General features: G+C 41.5%; 1 protein-coding gene and 1 pseudogene across 1 annotated transcript; both read left to right on the top strand.

Moving 5' to 3' along the window:
• Positions 1-7,874: 7,874 nt before the first annotated feature.
• Positions 7,875-10,844, top strand: LOC120293916 (zingipain-2-like). The gene is made up of 4 exons (XM_039313725.1): positions 7,875-7,984; positions 9,362-9,408; positions 9,728-9,901; positions 10,070-10,844. Exons 1-4 carry the CDS (start codon positions 7,875-7,877, stop codon positions 10,645-10,647), a joined length of 909 nt encoding a protein of 302 aa, XP_039169659.1. The 3' UTR covers positions 10,648-10,844.
• A 6,567-nt stretch (positions 10,845-17,411) lies between these two features.
• On the top strand, positions 17,412-21,172 carry LOC120293790 (annotated as a pseudogene).
• Positions 21,173-25,153: the final 3,981 nt, after the last annotated feature.

Raw genomic sequence — 25,153 nt, forward strand, 5'->3', positions numbered from 1 at the left:
TAAGATTCACACATGCATCACAATTCAATGTCATACATATACCAAGACTTTATCATATGCATCTCGATTCAATGTCATACATATACCAAGACTTTATCATATGCATCATTCAATGTCATACATATACCAAGATAAATTAAATTTAATGGAATTTATGGCCAATAAAATAATCTTATTTTTTTCTTTTTATTTATTTATTTATTTAAATTCCAACTTTTGTCATTTCCATAAATTTAATATCAACAAATTCCCAAAATTATAAAAATCACAGCAAGTATTAAACAAGCCAATAGGATGATAATTTCATACAAAATACATGGCCAAATAGCATTTCACACAATTTCCCAATTTTCACAAAACATCATATAATTTTCTGATGAAACCAGAATGCACGGTTTCCGAAGAAATTAGATTAAAATATCCATATGGCCTCGAAAAATTATGAAATTTCACAGAGTTATATCCAAGACATTTTCGTACAATTTGCATGAAGACCTCCAAGCTAGATTATTTTTATATTATTTTATACAGTCTCATGAAGCTTCTGGATCCACTACCGCATCGTCCAGTGTACACATCTCCGAAATATTGAGATTTCACCTACCCATTCTATTTCGTTTCCTCTGAAATTTGAATATGTTCTACATCAATATGTCCTCTACAAGTTTCATGAAGAGATCTAAGTCAAATAACCAGATTATAGTCATCATCTATGTCCATGAAGTCTCGGGTGTCTCGGAATACATCACCAGAATCACCGTCTTCAAGATCTAGTTGATTTACTAGGCTATTCTTGTTCATTTCACTTCAAATTTGATTATATTGTAGTTTAAGATGTCTCCTACAACTTGCATGAATAAATCGAAGTGAGATTCTCAACAAAAACCAACATGCAACCACGAATCCAGTAAGAGGTCAGTAAACACTCTCCAGATCTGAGGTCTCCGTAGAATAAGACTTTAACCCCTCAAATATCCATCATTTTCCACGAAATTTCATTATGTTGTAGTTCAAGATGTTAGCTACAACTCTCATGAAGAAATCGAAGCCAAAATCGGACTCTAAACACACATGCAAGCTCAAACAAGTTTCTGACTCACAAGGTCCGAACACAAACAGCCATACCATTCAACATACATCATCCATGCTTCGGTTTTTCTCACTTAAACACTCAAAGATTCAACATGCAAACAACATACAAGCATGCAAGAGAAGCTAGAGGACTCCCACTTGCCTCTAGATCGGTCGGTCGGTCGACGGCGAACACGGCGGTTCCTCCTCCTCTCTCGGCCGCTCCCCCTCTCTCGCACGATCCCTCTCTCTCTCCTTGGGCGAGCAAATGGCCGGCCACCCTCTCTCTCTTCCCTTTTTATTCCCCCCTAGAGCTCATCATTTGCAATCATGAGATTGCCTTTCAATTGGCCAATGCATGAGCTCCTCTTTGCCACTTGGCAAAGCTCATGCATGGGCTTGGGCTTCCTCTTCTTGGGCCGGCGACAGCCCCTTTTAGTGGGCCTAATTGGGCCGACTAACTTGGCCCATCAAGGCTTCGGCTAATGGGCCTAAGGCCCATTCCAAAATTAACTTTTTCCTTTTTTTTTTTTTTTTTTTTTTTTGAATTTCTTCTATAAATATTTTTAAATTTCAATTTTCATCTTGGCCAAAGTCTTGGGGCATCTTGTTTATTGAAATTTAATTTATAAAGTGCATGGCCAAGCATAGATTATTAATCTATCAAATTTAAATTTTCACAATCATATGCACAAATCATCTAATTAAAAGACTAATGGCTAAAGCATAAGCCATGGAAATTGTATCACCTAATTAAAGACTTTAACACACCTTATGGCTTGACTTTGAATTTTGGGATGCCACATTGTCCACCAACGGTAACTTCACATGGCTGCTGAGTCTATGAATTTTCCTTTTGTTGACTTATTTGCCGACCAAATGAAGGGGAAGCTCGGGCAGCTTGGGCCAACAATTCGTGGTCACATGGTCTCCGTGCATGGCCCAACTTCTCCCAAAAGTTGACCATGAATTTCTACATGTATATGAATTGCATGGGCCGTTCGTGTGGCCGTCGAAGGGGAGGGTAGTGGTGACATCACGTATAAAATCAAGGTCTTCAACTCAGCTAATTGGCGAGAAGGCTCGGGTCCAAGATCGGCTAAATACAGACGAGGTTGATCTCACCAATGACCTTAAGTAAGGGAATTCCAACAAGACTATAGTTTCTTCAATGATCGAGCTGTTACTTGAATGCAACGCATCGGTCCAACGATGAGATTAGAATGGTGTCCATAAAAAATACCAATGACACAGTCAAACGATACTTCCGTCGATCAGTCACGGACTATTGCATAACCGAGGATCATCAAAATTTCCAAATGCCACACTTCCTCTAGTTAGGCGTGCAGCTCGCTTCCCTTCCAAGTTGGGCATGTGGTTCTCCCATTCTAAGGTGAAAATAGTTTTGAACAACTTTCGAAATCAATACCATTACCTTATTAAACGAACTCAAAAAATTATAAAAGTTTTAATATGTTGTAGAGAAGCTCTTAGAAAACATTGTTCATGAAGAAATCCAAGCCAAATTTGTTCTATGGAAAGAGTAGCAATTCATTAAACACAACCCAAAAATTCATCCATCGAGCAGATTCAACGGTCAGAGAGAGAGAGACTCATTTCGAAATCCAAATCTTCACAAAACTCTTTGAAATTTTAATATGTTATAGATATGTATGTCATTTAAGACTTTGTGAAGAAAGTATGTCCAAATTAAAAAGAAAAAGTTTTATGAAAATTCGAGACAGCAACTTAGTTATTATTTTCACTATACTAGGCAAGTTCTATATAGTAATTGATTGGGCCTTCATCCTAATCATTTCACTTAAGAAAAATATGAAATTTAAAAATGTTATAGATCAAGATATTTTGAACAACTTTCATGAGGAAACTTTTCCAAATTCATAATATAAAAAAGCTATATAAAATTGGTAAATAACAGAAGTCTAGGAATTTCGAAAATTAAATGAGGAAAATTCTAGTTGAAATGAGAAGTGTTCCCACTTGGCCTTGAATCAAGGGTCATCCATGACTATACAATCTTATCTCCCAAGATCCTAGTAGACTTTATATTAGCTTGGACACTTGTCTTGGTTAGTTATTGGCTAATGTCCAAAAGAGATAAGGTAGACTTGTCTTGGTCCAAAGTTGGACTTGTCATGGCCTTCTCCTCTCTGCATGTGGCCTCTCCTTTGTAGGTTCTAAAGTCTACCATTCACAATTAAATCATAGGATATTAATGGGCCTAGGATTTAGGGATATCTTTTTCCCCTCACTATATTTAATACTTTCACACTTGTTCACACTTGTTTTTCCAAGAAATTTTGATTATCCAAGGATGAGGTGTCCCTTTCATTAATGTCTTTAAATCCAAATCTAATATTATCTTCTAATGTAAAGCCCCAACATGCCAAGTGTCTGTGCTTCTTAATTTACTACATGACAAAGGCATTAAATGCAAGTTGGAAAATATCTAAGTTTTGAAGGCCTTGTCATCCTGGACTAATCAAATTCGACCATGATTGACTATCTTATTTGGCTTGGGGTTCATGCCTAAGACATGATCGGAGGAGGCAGACACAACCGGGCTTAACCGGTGAAACCAAGTTTGGACTTCTCTTTTACCATGTAAAAGACTCAAAGTTGAGGATGTTACAACTCTCCTCCCTAAAAAAATTTCATCCTCGAAATTTAAATACGTACCTAGCTCAAATAGGTGTGGGTATGACTGTCTCATACTTTCTTCACTCACTTAGGTCACTTCTTCTGCCTCGTGGTGTTGCCATATTACTTTAACTAAGGGAATGGCCTTATTTCTCACAATTTGCTCCTTTCGATCCACGATCCGCACCAGCTCCTCAGTTGATGACACTTTGTCGTCTACTTCAATCTCCTCAAAGTTTAGCACGTGTGCCAGTTCGAGTTCGTACTTTCTTAATATTGAAACATGGAAAATGTTATGGACCTAAGCAAGCTTTTGTCGTGAAGCCAATCTATAAATCTAGGACTCAATTTTCCTTTCCTACCAAAATGGAACATACCTTTCATGGGCAATGCTTTTAGAAAAACATGGTCACCAACCTGGAATTCTAGGGGTTTCCACCTATTATCAGCATAACCCTTTTGACAACTTTGGGCAACTCTCATTCTATCTTGGATTGTCTGAACGGCGTATATAGTAAGTTGAACTAGCTTTGGACCAGTGATCTTCTTTTCCCCAACTTCATCCCAACACATTGGAGTCCTACAAGCCCGATCATAGAGTGCTTTGAATGGTGTCATACCGATGATTTACTGATAACTAACATTGTAGGCAATTTCAATGGAGTGTAAGTGCTTGTCTCAACTTCTTTTCTACTCCAACACACAAGCTCGTAACATGTCTTCTTTGGCTCCACCATTATTCCGTTGCACTACTCTGATTATTATTCTCCGTCGATCACTACGTGGCCTAAAATTACCACACAGTTTAACCAAGATTCGCACTTGCTGGATTTCGCATATATTGCATGTTCCCAAAGTATCTACAACACCACTCTTAAATATTGCTCACGCTTACTTAGACTTTTCGAGAGCATCAAATGTCATCTATAAATATTATAACAAAATGGTCCAAGTACAATGTGATCATCCAACTCATCAAGTCCCTATGATAATGGTCTAGGAATTCTCTACTTCCTCTTTGGTCATCGGGTAGAGTCTTCCTGGTGCCGACGGACGATTAGATTATCCTTATGTAACCCTCACTAATGGCTATTGCGGCTACTATTGCTGCATTCCTTGTTGTCGTGGACAATTTCTAAGGAGGTGGCCCTGCTGGCCACATCCGAAGCAGGCTCCTATCCTTACATAACATGGAGCATTCCCATGACGTTTTCCACAAATGCAGCACCCATCTTTTGAAGAAAAAAGGGGCTTCTAATTACGATTCCTCTTATTAGGATAAAGGGAGATTTGTCTCCCATCATCGGCCGCTTACCTAAGCGTCTATTCTTATCCTTCAAGGTTGAATAATAAGATCGACCCTCCGCTCCGCTCTATGACATCTTTCTCAATCAATTGAGCCCTTTCATATATCTCACCATAATCTTTAAGATTTAATGGCACAAGTTGGCTTCGTGATTTCAGGCTTTAATCCATCCTGAAATCACTTAGCTCTATCTACAAGATGCTCAACCGACCGAGAAGCGTACCTGGACAGTTAAGAGAACTTTGCCTCATACTAGTTGACCGTCATATTATTCTGCGAAAGGTGCAAAATTCTTCCATCTTTCGATCACGGGCACACTCCAAGAAATATTTTCCATTAAATGCTTCCACAAAAGCATTCTAGGTAATAGACACACCATTAGGGATATATCATCCCCTGAGTTGCCTTCCACCAATGGTTGGCATTGCCTTGAAGTTGATACACTGCCAATGTAACTCGTCTCTCATCGAGCACTTCGAGTGCAAATATGTTTTCTAGTTCATCGATCCATGATGCTGCTTCTCGTGATCTCCAATTCTAGCAAATTTTGATGGCCTGAGTCTTAAGAATTGTTCAACTAGTCCCCGCATCAGTTGATCACCATCCCATTACCATTAGTCCGTCGTTGCGCCCGTTGTTCCATTAAACCTCCTATGATTGTAAGGGCTTGCAGTATTTTGGGATCTTGGTTCAACTTTCCTTTAGAAGTCGACTGGTCCCGAGCACTCATGGTGTTCTACTAGATTTCTAAAGAATACATATGCAAAAGAATAGGCACAGCTATAGCAATACCAAAGTGAGAGGGGTTAAGGTTAGCAAAACAAATCACTCAAGTGAATGAATGCGTGGTATTTTTTTCCTAACTAACTAGCCCAACTTCCAATGCACCTTATCACTCTAGGTAACTACAATATATCATACTTATGCTTCGGTTTGAGCCCGGATGCCTTGAGTAAGCTGGCCCCCGGGATGCCCTAGTTGAGCCAGGATGCCCGGTTGAGCTAGGATGCCTTTGTGAGCTAGCGCCAGGATATCTCGGTTGAGTTGGGATGCCATGGTTGAGTCAGAAAGCCCAACATGAAGCTGGAATCCTTAGTCAAGCCAAGAGGGCCTGGTCGACTTAGGACAACGGTAAATGAATTTGCATGAGTGTTGGTAATACATAAGTATGATATGGTGATATGTTTCTTGATAAGCCAAAGGTAAGTATGTATTGAAGCATGTTATGATAGAAATTTGCATGTAGTCAAGGGATAGCAATAAGTTTGCTATTGATATGCCATTGATATTGCATTATGAGTGTTGTACCTACTAGATTTTGATGATGAGATATCCTTAGTAAAGAATTAGGGATTTTACTTACTGAGTCCATGACTCACCACGTTATTTTTTAGAATTGTAGGTATGGAGGAGTTGCAGTCTCGATAGAGGAGCTAAGATTTACTCCGGCCTTTTTAGTATAGAGTATGTAATGATTGTAAATATAACGGCCCATGAAAAAAGGGTTTGTAAATATAACTAATGTAATTGTGTGTTTGCAAGTGATTGTTTTCCTAACTGCTTGTTATTATCTGAGTGTTATATGTACACTTCCACATATGCTTAATGAACGGATAAAAAGAAACGGGATGGTGACACGCCTGAGACGTCACGAAAATAATTTTTGCTGCTCGAGACCCTGGAGATGGAGTCAATGTCGTTACACAAACTATATGTCATGTGACGTTACTTACATGACCTAATCTAATAACGGGCAAATATTAATGCAACTATCCTAATATGTCACAGTTTTAATTGATCCTAAACATGCAATGACTAAATAACATGCAAGGATGACCTAATTCTACATGACATGCATGATATTTTTATGTTTTCTTTTCTTTTAAATTTAAATTCGAAATCGAAATTACTCAATAATTAAAAATGCAATTTTAATTAAAGAAAGGGAAATCTAACGTCCTAAAGCAATGTTTTTGGTATTTTTATTTCGAAAATTCGGAATAAATAAATAACATAATTTAAACATGTAATCTAACCTAAAACAAGCAATATTCTAGCAAGAATTAAATCTAATTCAAAGACACTTTTCTTGGATTTTCTTTTTTAAAGCAAGCAATCAAATAATGAATAGATATTTAATTAAATAATATAATTCACAATCTTATGTTATCTATTTCAATGAGGACACGAAATAAACCAACGATCATATCCAAGTGGTTATGGATATTGATGGAAGTCTTATCCGTTCAAATTTGGAAATAGGTTAATCAATGATCGTATCCAAATGGTTATGTATAGGATGGAAGATTTTCTGTACCTTGATAAGTTAGGAAAGTTTCCTAACATAAGGGGGTATCTTAGGATTTTGTGGATTATAATATTTAAGTAACTATCTAACATAATATTCTAATATCTAATAGAATATATTAGACAATTGTAGAATATATCAAATCACTCAAATTTTCCCTGACTTTGTTCATGTCAACAAACAATTTGTATTTGTTCTATTAGTCCCACAGCTCCTTACAGAACACTGGATTCACCTATACAGGCTCATGGTTATAAACCTTCACAAACGGTTTATTAAGTCGGATAAAAAACCTAGAACGTGATATACCTGATTTAACAAACAAGTAGAGGGAGTGCATTGGGATAAGTAGAGACATTTTCTTTGGTAGGTCGAACTTTCACCAGGGAATCAAAAAGCTTGAAGTGGGAGGCAATAAAATATTGTAAATATACTAGAGATGTGCATCTTAGGATTTTATTTTCAAATTTGAACACAACACAGTCGAGCTGGGATTGCTACTGGTTCCTTGACAGTGAACCGTGACGAATGGCAGTGAGTGGTGGCGATGCGGCAGCAGGTGTCGGTGGTGCAGCGGCTCACAGCCAAGGAGGACTCATGGACTTCTTGTACGCTGCGAGTGGGGAGTTCGCAGCACGGTGTGACATGATTACATGATGATCAATGGTAGCAAGGACGACCAGTTGTCTCGCAGTGGATGACAAGCAGCTCGTAGGAGTTGTAGCTCGGCACGCAGGACTCCACAGGTGGGGATTTCGGCACAACAGTTTTTGGTAGTCGGAAGAAATTTTGCCTGTGATGGCAATCAATCACCGCAAAAGTTGCCAGACAAACGTTGAAGGCAGCATTGGGATTGGACTGCAGTTTAACTTAAGAAAACCTGTAGCAAGAAAGATTCAAATGTGACTAACGCAGTGACATGGCGACGACAATCTTGGACGCATTGGGAAATTGGTGAGTACTAGTCCTACGTTGGTCGTCGGGGTCTTCAGAATAAGTGAGCTTGATGGCAAAAGGTACACAGTGGCATGACGAACAACCATGATGTGAAGACCAGGTGCAATTGCCAGAGGAACTCCACGATTTTCCCTCTAACTCACAATGACACCATCTAAGAAGACAAAACCACCACCTCCTTTTTCTCTCTTCTGGCCGGACGTGAATCTCTTTTTTATGTGCTTTGAGAATAAAATTGCCGACCCTGTATTTGTGAGACATAACGTCCTATATATAGTGCAAAAACTAGGTTTAAACTTGATCTCATGAGCTTAATTTAGCCTTTTTTCATGTAATGGGCTGAGTAAAGCTCAAGACCTATTTTAATTAATTCTCAATGGCTAAAATTAGATTAAATTAACCTCAATTTGGCCTGTCTTCCCATGGAAATCTTGCCCACTTGGTCCTTTAGTGCTAGCCAAATTTTGTCCCACTATGTGGGCTCAATCTGTCCACTTTTAAGTTCATGATTGTCCACCGTCAGTCCAATGCTAATACAATTAATAAAAATATGAACTAAATAATAAATGCTTCTAAAACTATATGCTATGCAACTTAATTATAATATTTTTGTTTAGGGATTAAAATTAATCCCTAATTTTCTATACAATAAATAAATGATTGGGTTGCCAAAATTTAGGTGTCAATAAACTTTATCTCTCATTGAATTCTAACATATGAAATTTTTTGCAGATGAAATGTCGACATGCATAGAATTTGTTCAAAAAAAAAAAAAAATAGAGTGCTCAAAACGGCACGACTTGCTAGATATGGATCCCACTGAAGACATCACGGAGGTGATTATTGTGAGTTGATCGAGACAATCTGATAAATTCTGGTACAGCACTGGTTATCCGATGTGGTGGTGGTGGATGTACAGGAAGAACTCGTGCTCCACGGCTGACCCTAAAGTTTCGCGTGTTCAGACAAGAACGGTTTTGTTACTCGCATCTTTGCAGAGTATGGAACCAAATTTTCCACCTTACAATTAATGTAAACTTTTTGCTTGGCTTATGCAGTACGGCTATCACAGGCAAGACTATATGTATATTCATTTCCAGCGCAGGTATCTTATCATCCATGTCTTTGTATTCCACTGAGAAACACACTCGCAATTGTGCAATGGCATTTTCTCTCAGGAGTGAATTCATCATCTCCCTTGTTCTAATTCTTAACACTTTGGCATGGCATGCGATGTCAGTCTGCACGTTGCGTGAATTCAACATTGCCGAGCAGCACAAGCAATGGATGGTCCAATATGGTCAGACATACAAGGACCGGAGGAGAAGGAGAAACGCTGGGCGATTTTCGAAAAACTTGCGGTTCATTGAAGATTTCAATGCATCCGAATCGGACTTTCAAGTTAGGCATCAATCAATTCTCAGATTTGACCAATGATGAGTTCGTTCGGAGGCACACTCGATACTTGGCATCTAAGCAACCGAAGTCCCCCAGAAATGCGTCGTTGAGGCAACAATATCCAACTGGGGATGTTCCCGAGAGCATTGATTGGGTGGAGAAAGGCGCCGTAAATCCGATCAAGGACCAAGGCAACTGTAGTAAGAATCTAAACATACTGTATGCATCCAATTATGGGATCAGTTTTTGACTTATATTTAGAAAAAAGTTTTGGAGGCTATCCATCTTGAGAAGTCAGATACGAATAGTAACAAGAATGTGAAAAATACTTTACACTTACAATGTGGACAATTTTTTTTTTAATGCAGAATCCTGTTGGGCATTCTCAGCAGTCGCAGCAGTAGAAGGAATCATGCAGATCAAAAGCGGTAAGCTGCCATCGCTCTCCAAGCAACAGCTAATCGACTGTGATACGGAAAGCAATGGTTGCGAAGGCGGTTCTGTGGACTATGCTTTCAAGTACATTGTCCAAAACGAAGGAATTGCATCCGAGGAAACATACATGTACAAAGAGATGGACGGGACCTGCGACTCAACGAAAGCAGCCCAACGGGCGGCGCAAATCAAGGATTTTGCCGACGTGCAGCCAGGTGAGGACGAGCTCCTGAAGGCAGTTGCGCAGCAGCCGGTTGCGGTCTGGATTGCCAAGGGTGGGATGAACTTCCAGAGCTATAGCAGCGGAGTGTTCAATGAGGATTGCGGCGAGCAGCCGCATGCAGTTGTTGTGGTCGGGTACGGGACGAGTGAGGATGGAAAGTTTTGGAAGATCCGGAACTCCTGGGGCGAGACTTGGGGCGAAAACGGTTACATGAGGATTCAAAGAGGTGATGATAGTTCTACAGGATTATGCGGTCTCGCGTCGCGGGCTTCTTACCCGATTGCATGAGCACAATCAAAAGATACTTACACCCATCGTGAAGTTACGAATTGCTCCTTTTCTCCTAATTTCGTATTCTTGTGTCTGTCCCCGTTGTTTAGCTATATAGTGGTGGTGTACTTCTAAGGAGGCTACTTTCTAGGCACTAAGTTACGTGGAGGATCACGTATTAATTCCCAATTTGAATCAATTTCTTGTTTTACCAATAATTCTCTCTGTCTACGATGCATACCTCCATATCTATCCATCTCTCTTTGCATTTACCTATCTATCTATCTATCTATCTATCTATCTATCCATCCATCCATCCATTTTTATGGCTAAAACTTACATGACCAGCAACACATGGCTCGATAATGTACGACCTTTACTTAGTAATTTGACTTTGATGATCATTTTAGCATTACTGATATCTAAATTTGGCTAAATATTTAGGATTAAATTGCATAGAAAATCAGGAACAAATTTGGCCCTAACAAAAATGATTTTCGCATCACCTAGGTATTGATATTGCTTGCATCTACTAAGTTTTTATTATTATTATTTTTCTTACCCTATTTTCGGATTATATATATAAAGCCCATGGGGCTGGACCTTCGTGCCCAGTCCCCTTTCTTTTATTCTCCCCACACATGTGGGCCCAGGGCCCAGCCTTTTTCCCTTTTGGCCCAGCCCGGCCCATCCTCTCTTCCCCTCCTTCCTCCTTCCTCCTTTCTCCTTCCCACGCAAGTGAAGGACGCTAGAGCAGGGTCGACCGACAACGGAGGGGGCGCGCCTTCAATGCGGTAGAGTAGGTGGTGCAGAGCAGAGCAGATGAGGGTGAGAGAGAGAGAGAGAGGGATCTGAGTTTGAGAGAGCTACGAGCGAGGGTAGAGGACGCAAGTGAAGGACGCCCTCAGTAGGTAGAGCATGATAGACTGACAACGGAGGGGGCACGCCTTCAATGCGGTAGAGTAGGTGGTGCAGAGCAGAGCAGATGGGCGGCCGACGGGACGTCGGCTCGGCGGCGCCAAAGCCGGTCGGCGCGCCAAGGCACCTCTGTTGACTGGCCTCCTCGCGAAGTCCGCGAGCTCAGTTGAGAAGACACACAGACACGAGAGGAGTGACTTCGGAGGACTTCCTTAAGAGACATATGGGGAGGTCTAAGAGTGAGCAAATGAGAGAGAGAGAGAGGACAGAGACCTGAGAGAGAGAAATCTGAGAGGAAAATAAAAGACACATATGGGGATTGGCCAAGGGAGGATTTAGCGAGAGAGAGAGATCTGAGTTTGAGAGAGCTACGAGCGAGGGTAGAGAGCAAGATCTTAACAGAGAGAGATCTAAGAAGGTAGAGAGAGAGAGAGAGAGAGAGAGAGAGAGGTGGATTGGGAGGCCCCAAAAAGAGGTCGAGGAGAGAGAAATCTTGAGAGAGGCCGACAGAGTGAGCGAGATCTGATAGAGATCCGGCCATGAAAGAGATTGAACGCAACTGAAAGGGCCGCCATTGGCTACCAACTTCCAAACCAAAACCAACTATCCACTGCCGCTTCTTGTTCACTTTGAAGCCACGGTAGGTCCCCTTTCGGGTGGTCTTGGTTTTTCCGATTCGAGGTCGGCTTCCCGATGATCCCAGCTTGTGGGTGCGCGAAGTGGACAAACGTAGCCCGATCTGTTGAGCTTGTCCACTGCCCGACGCCGCAAGCTGGGTAAGGACCCTCGGTCCAACCTCCTCTGTTTCGTGCCCTGTTTTGCCCTGTCGCGAGTTTCCGCCGTTTGTCTAGCGCGCGTCATTTCTGTTCCATTTGTGTGTGTGCCACGATCTTGAAGTCTAATGTGTGGACTGCTATGGATCTCAGCTTGAACTCGAGCTCAAACGTTCCCTGTTCCTCACCCCCAGGTTTGTGTATGCCTCATGCTCGACGAAATGCCTAAGTCAGATGCTTATTTGTGTTCTCCATGGTTGAGACTTGCTGCTTTTCACTCATGCTTACATTAACTGGAACTGAGTCCGGCTTGTTCATTATCACTTGGTTTTGGTCTGAGTTGGAGTCCAGGTAGGTGTAAAGCCCTTCTCGCCGAGGCGCCCCACATGTGTTTGATTTAATGCCCGTGAGTGTGGCATCCCAAAATTCAAAGCCAGCCATAAGGTGTGTTAAAGTTCCTAATTAGGTGATAAAAATTTCCATGGCTTATGCTTTAGCCATTAGTCTTTAATTAGATGATTTGTGCATATGATTGTGAAAATTTAAATTTGATAAATTAGTAATCTATGCTTGGCCATGTACTTTATAAATTAAATTTCAATAAACAAGATGTCCCAAGACTTTGGCCAATATGAAAATTGAAATTTAAAAACATTTATAGAAGAATTCAAAAAAAAAAAGGGTAAAAATTCGATTGGGCCTTAAGCCCAAGAGTGGAACTTTAATGGGCCAAGTTGGCCGGCCCATTGAAGCCCACAAGTGGGCTGCCGTCGAGCAAGGGGGAGGGGCCAAGAGTGGCCGGATGGCCCAAGCCCAAGAAGCCCAAACCCAATTCAAAATTCAATAAGACAAGTGGCAAAGGAGAAGGCCATGCATTGGCCAATTGAAAGGCAATCTCATCATTGCTAATGATGAGCTCTAGGGGGTATAAGAAGGGAAGAGAGAGAGAGAAGGTGGCCGGTTTTACCTCATTCACCCAAGGGAGTGAGAGAGAGAGAGAGATTTCGAGAGAGAGGAGGAGCGGCCGAGAGAGAAAGGAGGAGGGAACCACCGTCCGTCCGCCGTGTGCCGCCATGTTTGCCGCCCTACGCCGTTGACCGACCGGTCTAGAGACAAGTGGGAGTCCTCTAGCTTCTCTTGCATGCTTGTATGTCGTTTGCATGTTGAGTTTTTGGGTGTTAGATGAGAAAAACCGAAGCATGGATGAGTTGTGTATGGATGGTGTGACTGTTCTTGCTCGGGTCGTGTGAGTCAGTAACTTGTTTGAGCTTGCATGTGTGTTTAGAGTCCGTGTGTAAATGTATAGTTTTTGTGTGGTAATTACTGTGAATTCCTTTTATGTGTGGTGCCAAAAGTGCATGAATGCATTTTGCCTGATCAATTGATAAGGTGTGCTATGCCTTATTGATAATGTATGAGTGTTGCTATTTTGCTAAATTAATGGTATATGACTTACTTTGTTTATTGTTCGTTGATTGGATTACACATGAAATGAGTGTGTAGTAATCATGGTCATGTATATGTATCTTATATTTGGATTAAAGTGATATCATAGGTCTTGTATGCATACTCCAGCACTACTTGTGTGGGATTGAAATGGTTCGCGTATATTGTGTACTACCCTATTTTTTTGGCAGATCCTTAGCCATGCCTCGTGCGGGTATGGAGTAGAGGAGATAGGTTTGGAGGTAGGAACCATTTGAGACATGGGTTGTCACTTTCAGGATTAGATCATGTAGTTGGTAATGGATGATGTTGATAGCCATGGGCTCATTATGTCGTTTGTATGGATAGCTAATGGGAGTAGACAGCCTTTTGACCTCCCGATGTAATTCCGTTAATCGCCCATATTTATAAATATGATAATGAAATGAAAGCTTATTTCCTGTTTTGCTTTTGTGTTCATCCATTGTTGTTGTCATGTTGGTTTGATTCTTATGCTTGCTCCATTTGTGCAATAAGTGAAAAGATTAAATAACTCACGTTAGTGAGGTCATATACTAGGATGTTACAGCTCGAGTGCATAGAGACTAAACTTAGGCCTTTAAGGCCATGCCCAGTACTTGGCTCTTGCCTCGTCTTTAAGTCACTTGCGCCTTAGTTAGGTCCATCAACACCAACTCAGAGTCTATAAAGGTTGGGCCCAAGACCCTAATGCTTGTGCTCAAATTCCTAATGGTTGTACTTGGCTCTTTCATCCATGTCACCAATGATTAGGCCTCGGCCCACAAAAGGTTGGGCCAAAGACCTCGGTGCTTATGCCTGGGTCCCTGATCATGCTTGGAAACTCAATGCCATGCTTCGGTCCATGGCAACCACACCTGCTACTTGGCACTTACACCCAAGTCACCATTAGTTGGGCCTAAGTCCACAAAGGTTGGAGACTCAAGTCCCTCGAGGCCAAGCCCAAGACCTTTAATGCTCATGCCAAAGTCTTAGGAGGCCGTCTCTCAATATTCGGTTCTCACGCATTAGTCACTAGTGCCCATATAGAGGCCGTTGAGGTTGGGCTCGATTCTTCAGAGGTTGATCTCGGAACTCTAGTTTCATGACCAAGTCTCCATGGCCATGTTGGGATACCTGGCTCCCATCTTCAAGTTACAAGCACTCAAGTCCACGTTTATTGAGGCCAAGTAGGAAAAACCTAGGCCTTAGACCCAAGAAAATTACCAAAAAGTTCATATTATATTGGCATCAATTCAGTCATAAATCTTCAATTGATCAATTTAGTCCAAAATCATTTCACATTCCTACCAATTCAATCCATCGGGTCAATTTAAGCTAAAATTGCTAAAGTGGATATTGGCCATCCTATATAACACAGTTGACACGACATTGACAATTACATGAACTTTTTATTAATTTTTTCTTTTCCTTCCTTTTTTTTTTTTTTGCCTTTTTTCTTTCTTCTTTTCCATCCACCAGCCTTTATGATGGCCAACAAAGGTTGCCAGCCACCGACGAGGGCGTGTGGCTAGGTGAGGGCCAGCCCTCGCAACCTTACTAGCCTTTGATGAGGGCCAACGAGGGCTAGGCAAGTGCGCCCCCAAACCTAGCGAGGTCTCATGCCATCTACACTAGGTTGCTCCCCACCGACCTTTGGCAAGGGCTTGGTGAAGGGCGGTCCTATTTAGGCAAGCAAGCCTCTAGGGATGGCGAAGGTGTCTTAGCCCTTGTTAGCCTCTGGCAAGGGTTGGACGAGGGTACCCACATTGGATTTGGCGAGCGATAGCCTCACCTAGATGGCATGAGGCAAAGCGAGAGGTAGCATTTTCGGCCTACTTCATGCCAACCCTTATTGGCCCTTGCCAAAGGTTAGTAAGGGCCGGCCTTGCCTGGCTAGCAAGCCCTCTCCCAAGTGATTGACAACCTTCTTTGGTCATCACGAGGCTAGTGAAGGGAAAGAAGAAAGGGAAAGGTAAAAAGAAGAAGAAGAAGAGAATAATGAAAAGAAAAAGAAAAATAACATATTTTTAAAAAAATTATTAAAAAATTAAATTGTCAACGTCGGTGTTAGCCGATATTGCCAGTAGGACGACTTGCATCCATATCAACAATTTCTAGTCTAAATTGGCTAAATGGACTAATTAGTACTAATGTAAAAATGTTTAGGACTAAATTAATCCAATTGAAAGGTTTAAGATTAAATTAGTACCAATGCAATAAATATAGAAATTTTTGGTTCTTTTCCCCCCAAGACCCTAATGCCTATGTCCACTTCCTTGGTGGCTATACTCAACTATTGCACCTAAGTCACAAGCACTCGTGCCTCGGTCCACATAGGGTGAGCTCAAGTGTTTTGAGGCCAAGGTGATCTCGATGCTCATGCTAGGGTAAGTGACTACCGCTCAAGGCAATGGACCTAGGCTAGGTCCACAAAGATTGAGCAAGGTTCCTCAAGGCTAGGCCCAAGACCTTGGTGCCAATGCTTAGGTCCTTGGCGGCCTTGTCGAGATTCCAACTCTCGCTCCCAAGTGACCAATGCCCGAGCTTTTGTCTCTAGAGGCCAAGACACAGTTCTTTCATACCCAGCCTTTCTAAACTAGGTTTGGGACCTTGATACTTGTGACTAGGTGCCCAACCCCACATCCAAGTTGCTAGCGTCAAGGCCCAGTTCTTCTATGACAAAGCCCAAGTTCACAAAAGGCCAAGGAATCTTAGCTAATAGTGCATGTCTTTTTAGGTAAGTAAAAGTAAGTTTCCATTCCAATTGAATGAATAATTTTCAATTCATTTTCAGATTTCAATGAAAAATCAAAATGCATTATCATTCTTTTGAAAAATGGCTCATCGGAAAACATTTTTGAAAAATGTCAAAGTTCTTTGTGAAACAAACTTGAGCATAAGTGTTCGGATTTTTGGGTTTAACAAACCGATCTAATTGTCCAATTCAAATAAGGTTTTGTCCACGAGCTCGAAATAGAGTTCAACAGAACCCCATCTCATTATCCCTTCAAAATAATCCTTTTTTTTTTTTTGTATAAGCATCAACTTTTCAACATGTCTCCCCGTCAATATTTATCCGAACCTCTATGAGATCTCATCAGCTATTCAGGAAGAATGAAAAAGAATTAACTTAGTGAACCAAACTATTGCATCCGAACCTTCGAATGAACTGAATTTTGGTACAACTAGAACTCCGAGGTTGCTTAGTCGTAGTTCGATTAACCAATTCCAAGGACCGATTACGTTACGAAAACAATGACATAAAGTTCCATGCCTCTCTTCTACTTATACACTTTTTAATCTATTTTCTTCGTTTCTTTTTATAATAGAAACCATTTGAACTGCAGGACAGCGAAGTTTGTCCTACCGTCGTTGAGAAAACACCCTCAGGGACCATTTCTCCAATTCAATTAATGTCCTCACGCAATCATGTCCGAACTTACGAATAAGTCCATGATCTGCATTACATCATTCTTGACAAAAACTAAAAAAAAAAAGAAATCATCATCGAAGGTTCCCAATTGCAACGAAGTTCTATTGATATAAAATTTATTGATGTGCACTTCTCGTTCCCTAGAAGAAACGTAGGAGGGTTTGTGATTTAAATATGAGCAAATCGTCGAGACATTCCCCGACCTACAAACAGCTTGCACCGAACGATGGCGCGACGACATGAGCAAACTGGGTTTCTGCGTGCGTGGGCTTTTGCTCTTGGAGTTATGTCTTCAATGGCTTCAGCTGCAATCGTGGAGCACATATTCAATGTATCGAGCTTTGCTTTACTCTTTTTAAAGCTTCTTTTCCAACTATGTACATATTATGTGAGGGTTTTACGCACCGACCCGTTTTATGTTCTTGTTCTATCCCAGTCTTTTTCGTCTGCAGCATGATTCTGTTTTGCATGCAAGACCTAATTCGATTGCTCACCTAATCTAATCGCTCATTTATCTATCTCTTGGTTCTCGAGGAAAGAACTGTATTGGAGTAGCATTAGGACTCTGCATCGTCTCAATTTTCGTGGATTAAACTACAAAAGCATGGATTAAACTCCAGTGCACGGCATGGGATTAATCATCTTCATTTTAATGATCCATTCAGGTGGAGAACGCGACAGTGAGGAAATTATGCCACGACCGTGTGATCACTGCAGTGAACGGAGCTCTTCCTGGCCCGACGATTCAAGTCACGGAAGGCGACACACTTGTCGTTTACGTCTTCAACAAGTCCCCATACAACGTCACTATTCACTGGTAAGTAGGGGACCATAGAAATACATCAGATAAACTGAAGATGCATGGGAAAGTTGACTTTGACAAATTGCAAGGATAGTTTTTTTCATTTCTGTTGTTTTCTTTCACAGCTGTTTAGAATGGTTAACACGACAAAGGAAGATAAAACGAGCACACATGGTTTTTGACTAGGTATTGCTGATGGCTTGCAACATGAGATGAGATTTCACCTCACCCACAAATTGGTCAACTATTCGCTTGAAAAATCAACTTTGTCCCAATGAACTTCCCAAGTGGCTACTTTGCGATGTCCTTTATCTTCATTTTTTCCCCTAAAGTTGCTAATGATGACAATTAGCGTGATTTGTACAGGCACGGAGTGCTACAATTATTGAGTGGCTGGGCAGATGGACCAAATTACTTTACACAGTGTCCAATTCGTCCGGGACATAGTTATATCCAGAAATTTACTATCACTAAACAAGAAGGCACACTTTGGTGGCATGCTCACGTCTCATTGCTCCGCGCCACCGTCTACGGTGCTCTCATCATCCGTCCCAAGTCGGGTCACTACCCATTTCCCACACCCCACAAAGAATTTCCTATTATTCTAGGTATCACTCCTCACCCAATTTCTATATATATATATATATATCACACAAAGTTGTATTATATAAGTGTAAGAACCAGTAAAACAATTTCTTCATTCATGAGTGTTGGGCCCGTACCCGAGTTACTAATCAACCGGACTAGACTAATCAAAGAAGGCGGATCCCGTCACCGTATGATTTGTCAACATGATAATTAAATGATTTAGCTGGTACTGCAGGAGAGTGGTGGAACGGAAATGTGATCGATATGCAGAACCAGGCACAAGCGCTCGGCGTGCCGCCTGCCAATTCAGATGCATACACCATTAATGGACGGCCCGGAGATCTCTATCCTTGCTCCAGAAAGCGTAAGCAAAACCACCAACAACAAACTGCACCTTTCTTCTTCGTATCACCTCGATGACTATGAATTATTGCATAAAGTTCAGAGAGATCTTGAAATGGAACAAAGGTCGGAGAAATTTTAACTGGCAGTTTATCGATAATTAAATACTCAAAGCACTTTTTTTCCTGCGTAGATACCTACAAGCTAAAGGTGGTGCAGAGAAGGATCTACATGCTTCGCATCATTAATGCTGCACTCAATAACCAACTTTTCTTCAAGATAGCCAATCACAAGTTCACTGTCGTCGCCGTCGACGCCTCATACACTAACCCCTATGTCACCGACGTCGTCGTCCTCGCCCCGGGCCACACGGTCGATGTGCTCCTCACCACGGACCAGACCCCGGGGGCCTACTACATGGCAGCCCGCCCATACGTTAGCGCCCAGAATGCTCCGCCGCCCAACAACACCGCCACGACCGGGATCCTCATTTACGACAAGCTGCACTACACGAGCCCAATCATGCCTCTCTTGCCGGCCCTCAACGACACCCCCACGGCCCACAAGTTCTCCTCCTCCTTGACCAGCCTCGTCGGGAGCCCGAATTGGTTGCCGGTGCCAACTAAGGTGGATGAGCAAATGTTCGTGACCATCGGACTGAGCCTCTCCCCATGCGGGTCGACGGCCACGTGTAAGGCAATTCCCAATATCCTCCCTCCGGTTGTCTGCAAACATGAACAACGCGTCGTTCCAAGTCCCCACGAGGCTGTCCCTCTTGCAAGCGCACTACTTCAACGTGAAAGGGATCTACACCCCCGATTTCCCCGACCAGCCGCCGCTGAAATTCGATTACACGAACCCCGCTAACAGCAACAACACAGCGTTCGCGTTCGCGCCCCAGAGCACGAGGGTGAAGCAAGTGAAGTACAACGCGACGGTCGAGATCGTGTTCCAGGACACAACGATCATCGGTGCGGAGAATCACCCTATGCACTTGCACGGCTACAATTTCCACGTGGTGGGGCAAGGGTTCGGGAACTTCGAGCCGGTAAAGGATCGGAAGAAGTTCAATCTCTTCAACCCGGTGATACGTAACACGATCGGTGTGCCCGTGGGAGGTTGGGCTGCCATCAGATTCCGCAAATAATCCAGGTATTATTTTTCGCTCTTTCATTGTATTAATTATGATGTTATACACCACATAAAATCGTACTATTAGAATATCATTGGGGTCTAAAGTGGGATTTATCGTTTGTTGAAGTATGATTGACTGGTATTTGAAAACAAAACAGGAGTTGGTGCATCTTTTTAGGAAGTTCAATATAGTTCGTAATTGAGTGATTGTATAGTGTTTAATCTAAGCATGATTATTTCCTAGCCAAAAAAGAAGATAACCTGAGTGTGATGAACGATCAGTTGCAAGGGTAGCGGATACATAGAACCTTTTCTCGGGAGTAATTAAGCAAGATGAAAGGGACTAAATCCACTTAACATCGGGCAATCTAATCATTATCTTTAAGCTAACAAGTCAAACAGTGCTTTTTGTCCTTTATGGTGACGGTTCATACGTTGATATCATTTAGCTTGGACTCGCATTTTTGTATATGCGTGCATGAATGTTTTTCAAGGGAGGAGTTAGAAGAAGGAATGAGTTTGGCATATTAGATGGAACGACAAGAAGGGATAGCGACGATTCAACAAATCCTTTAGACAAGTTCGATGATAAGCTTAACATATAACATACTGAAAAATAATAGTTATTTTATCAATCCAAGCAAGATGATTAATGTATCTCAACTTTTCTGTGTATTCTGTAGGTGTATGGATATTGCACTGTCACCTGGACAGCCACTTGACTATGGGACTAGCGACGGCTTTTGTCGTCGAGAACGGGCCCACCCCATCGTCGACATTGCCACCGCCTCCTCCCGATCTGCCTCAGTGTTAGGACCAAGAGAACGCAATACATGCTTCCAACTTGTCCGGGCAGTTAGGCTATCCTTTTCCATTATTTCTTACTTGCAACCCCATTATGATTAGTCATCTGCTGCTTCGTTTCTTTGAAAACGCGGTTATGATGAAGAGAGTTCATGTTTTCCCATCCTTCGGTCCAAATGCCTTTGGCTTAAGTAAAAACACTGCAAATTAGGAAGCAAGGATAAGAGTCTCTTGCATCCATCTTGGTTGTAACTCTGTACGTATTTAAATTCCAATAAAGACGTATCGCAAGATCTTCTACAGTAGCCTGGTGGGTTCATATGTTGTGCCAAAAGAAAAAAAAGTAAAGCAGGGAACAAGACTGAAATGAATCGTCGAGAAGCCAGTATTAAAACTGGGGATGTACGGAAATGAAATGGAGTTTTGTATGTGTGGTAGGAGCAAGTGATTGGACCCCATGGGCTTTGCCAGATCATCGAAATGTGATCATGGGTTGCGAACCAATCGTAAAATGAACTCCAATTTTTGTGAAGTCTTCATGGAAACAAGACCCGGTCAGATGGAAGGTTTATACACGACTACCATTTAAATCGGTCTTCTCACCTGGCAAGCTGTCGAGACTGTCAAGCTACTAGGCCCACGGGAAGGTCTAATCACAAAGTAATGTCATGAACTAGGAATCGGATCAAAATTCACCAATTTCAATTTTATGAAACTGGGAATCAAGCCGGTATTCTTAGAAACTACTTAAAACCGACCAATTCAGTCTACGGTTCAAGCGATTCCCAATCTAGGCAATCCTTTTTGCTCACCTCAAGTTTGGGCATTGCCCACCTATGCAATGTCCATTTGCATTGTTGGAGATATGCAAGATCAATTATGGATTATGATTAATCATTTGATCATAATTGATCATATGAATCGATCTGAAATTGGATTTGATTTCGTGTATCATATTTTAATATTTCCTTGAATTTTTCATACATTGTATTATAAATAGTGCCCATACATGTAATCAAGACAAGTTGAATCAATGCAGAAGTACATTCCCTCCTTTTCACTTTGTTTTATGGTATCAAAGCTTTCACACTCCTGGCCTAGCTTTGGCTATTTTCTGATCTAGCCTCACCTCTCTACTCGATTGCCTCCGTTTCTTCTTCCTGTATCCTTGTTGTTGCAGAAAATACTAACCAACAAAACAATGTTAGCACACGTGTAGGAATCAGTATTTGAGCAAATAAACACAAAGTCCATTTTCTTTTCGATACCGTGCAAAAAGACCAATCACCATCGAAAGAAAATAGAATTCCCGAAAGATCAAAACCGGAGGACCTACCTCACTCGCCTACACGAAGCACCAAACCAAGTGGCACAGAGCAAAGATCGGGCCCAAGCACACCCATCCAATGTTTTCCTATCCAAACCTAGTTGAACCAAGGGTAGCTCATTCTCGGGCCGCCCATCTAATGGCTGCCTATCCAAGCCACTCCCAATGCATAGATATATCGACCAGCCCACCCAATCCATGGCTCATTTCTCAAGGGCCGATGAATTAGGCCCATGGCGAACACACCCAACCTGAAGGAGAGTCCACCAGCCACTAATAGAGCAAGCCCGTCCTTCAGCACGTGGTTTCATTCGGGTCGTGTCCAAACCGGGTACCATAGGTCTAGGAACGAATCCGTGCTCGATTCCTCAACTCGATCATGCCATGCCCATTTTCCGCCGTGAGCGGTCGCCCAAAGCCCGGCAGAACGCTATACACCTCTATCACCGACGAACTGGAGCTGCGTCTCATCACCAGTAACTTGCTGGCACAAAGAACTACTAGACATGTTCTCAAGAGTTTCGCCAGTGTTGGTGACGAAGGATAAGGATGGTTTCCATGATGGAACCGTCCCGATCCCGACCAACAATCACCTAGTGCGATTCTAGAAGAAGTGCAACTAGCTCCTTCGAATGTGGATAAGCAATTTTATCTCTCCAGAGGTCACGGCCAAGCTTCTCTCGACAAAAGACTCAAAATCTATGTGGGATAACATAAAGGAGACATACGAGAAATTAGATCAAGCGAAGATTTTTTGTCTTACCCAAGCTTTATTCGAATTCAAGCAAAGGAATTTATCCATCACTGCTTGCTTCAATAAGCTTTCAAGCCTCTAGAACAAACTAGAGGCCACTGGAGAAAAACTTGAAGGACCTGACCACACATTACAGTGGTACAAAATTATCAATGAACACGAGAAGGTAACTTGTTTCCATTTGATATTGAACGAAACTTACTTGCCATTTAGATCTCAGATCCTCATCATGAATCCGATGTCATTGCTCGGACACATCTATCAACTTGCAATTTAAGAAGAAAGTCAGTGACTCACCTCACCGAAACATGCAAGGGTTATAGGAAGGGTTGCTTCTCATAACTCAAGCGAGTCCAAGCGAGGCGGCAAAGGGGCTAATGTTTTCGAGGAAAACTTAAGAGACTTCATGAAAGGAATGAACGATCCAAATAAAAAAAACACGATCAGACGGCTCACGGGTGATCTTTCCAACGCCTGGATCGGATGGCTCATAGACAAACTTCCCAATGGATGGATCAGACGGCTCACACGCAGTCTTCCTAGAACCTAGATTGGACACTCCAAATGATGCCATGTGGGCCCCATTGTACAAGTCCAACAGTTTTCTTCATCACATCAACGAAATGGACCAAATTCAAAGGGAAAGGGTCAAATGTACTGTGATTATTGCAAGCGTCCACGTCATAGATAGACATTTGTTGGAAATTATATGGAAGGCCCGAGGAGAAAGGAAAAAGGAAAGGGAATATTCTGCTGACTCAGTCTGGACAAAGCAATCAATCAATTACCCATGATCAATACCGCCGCTTATGAAAGTCCATAACTGACATTTATGACAAGAAAGAAAGTTTTAGGTACTCTTACTACTTTTAACTCTATTTCACATGATGCATAGATAATTAATTCAGGTTCATGACTACATTATCTATGATAAAGGTTTCTTTTCCTATACTCACAAAAATATTCAATTGCCCATTTTCAGGCATCTCCCGAATTGAAATATGACCTATTTCTAAGAGCATTGGACCGTAAATCTTAGTCCTTCCATTACACTCCATATAATGTCCCCTTATGTGCCTCTTACCCCAATTCAATCTTATTTCGATCTCAAAGTCTGTGAGGACAATTCTGTCCTATCATTTTCAATTATGATAATTATTTCTTTCAATCCCTTTGACTAGCAAACTAAAGGGCTTGTGAAGTACAAGGGCCGCATTTCTAGACCAACTTTCACAAAAGCTTTGAATTGTCATGTATTTTCATGAATAAAAATTCATTGTGTAATGTTGCTATCAATGATAAAAATTATTCTCACTCATCAACGTTTGAGTCATAGTTAAGCCCTTTCTCATCCTCAAGGTCGAATTTGCCCTTTAGCAAAACAATCATGTTCACCCTTTCTCACAAGCAAATTAGGTGCTATGGACATTTTCTCCCACTAATACATGCTAACATTTAGGCCTTACCACACCCCTGCATTGTGATGGATCAAGGTTCTTCCTACAATTTAACCGATGATCATTCTCGTGCCACATGGATTTTTCTTATGCAATCAAAGGGTCAAGGATTTTTATCTCATTTAAAGAATTTTTTCACCTTATCGCAAAATCAATTTGGAAAGTTTGTTCAACGTATTGAATAGACAATGAGAAAGAATTCTTTAGTTATGAATGTAAACACCTCCTCTTCCCATGGTATTCTCTATGAAATTTGGTGCACTTACACAACTCAACAAAATGGGATAGTTGGCGTAAACACTATCATCTTTTGAGCCCTTAAATTTCAAGTAGCCATTCCTAAAACCTTTTAGGAGATTGTGTGGTCACAGCAGCTTATTTGATCAATTGCATTGTGACTAGATTTATTGGCAAATGGATGCCTTTTTAAGATGCTTTTTTTTTTTTTTTCGGGAAGAAGCACCGAAATAGATCACTTTAGAAGTTTTAGCTACTTTTGTGCAATGTCAATACTTATGGGTTCTCAAGACAAAATGAGTCCTCGTGCTTGGCAATGTATTTTTATGGGATACCCAACTCTCCAAAAGGGGTATTGTGTTTCCAAGCCATCAAATGTAACTTTTTATGAGTAGATATATTGATTTTTATGAAGACATATTTCATTTGAAGATAAATTACCATTAACTAAGCAGTCTAAATCCGATCATCATGGGCAATTTTTATCTAAAGAAGTCTTATCACCTACT

This window comes from Eucalyptus grandis, chromosome 5 (genome assembly GCF_016545825.1).
Source record: "Eucalyptus grandis isolate ANBG69807.140 chromosome 5, ASM1654582v1, whole genome shotgun sequence".
Taxonomy (NCBI): Eukaryota; Viridiplantae; Streptophyta; class Magnoliopsida; order Myrtales; family Myrtaceae; genus Eucalyptus; species Eucalyptus grandis.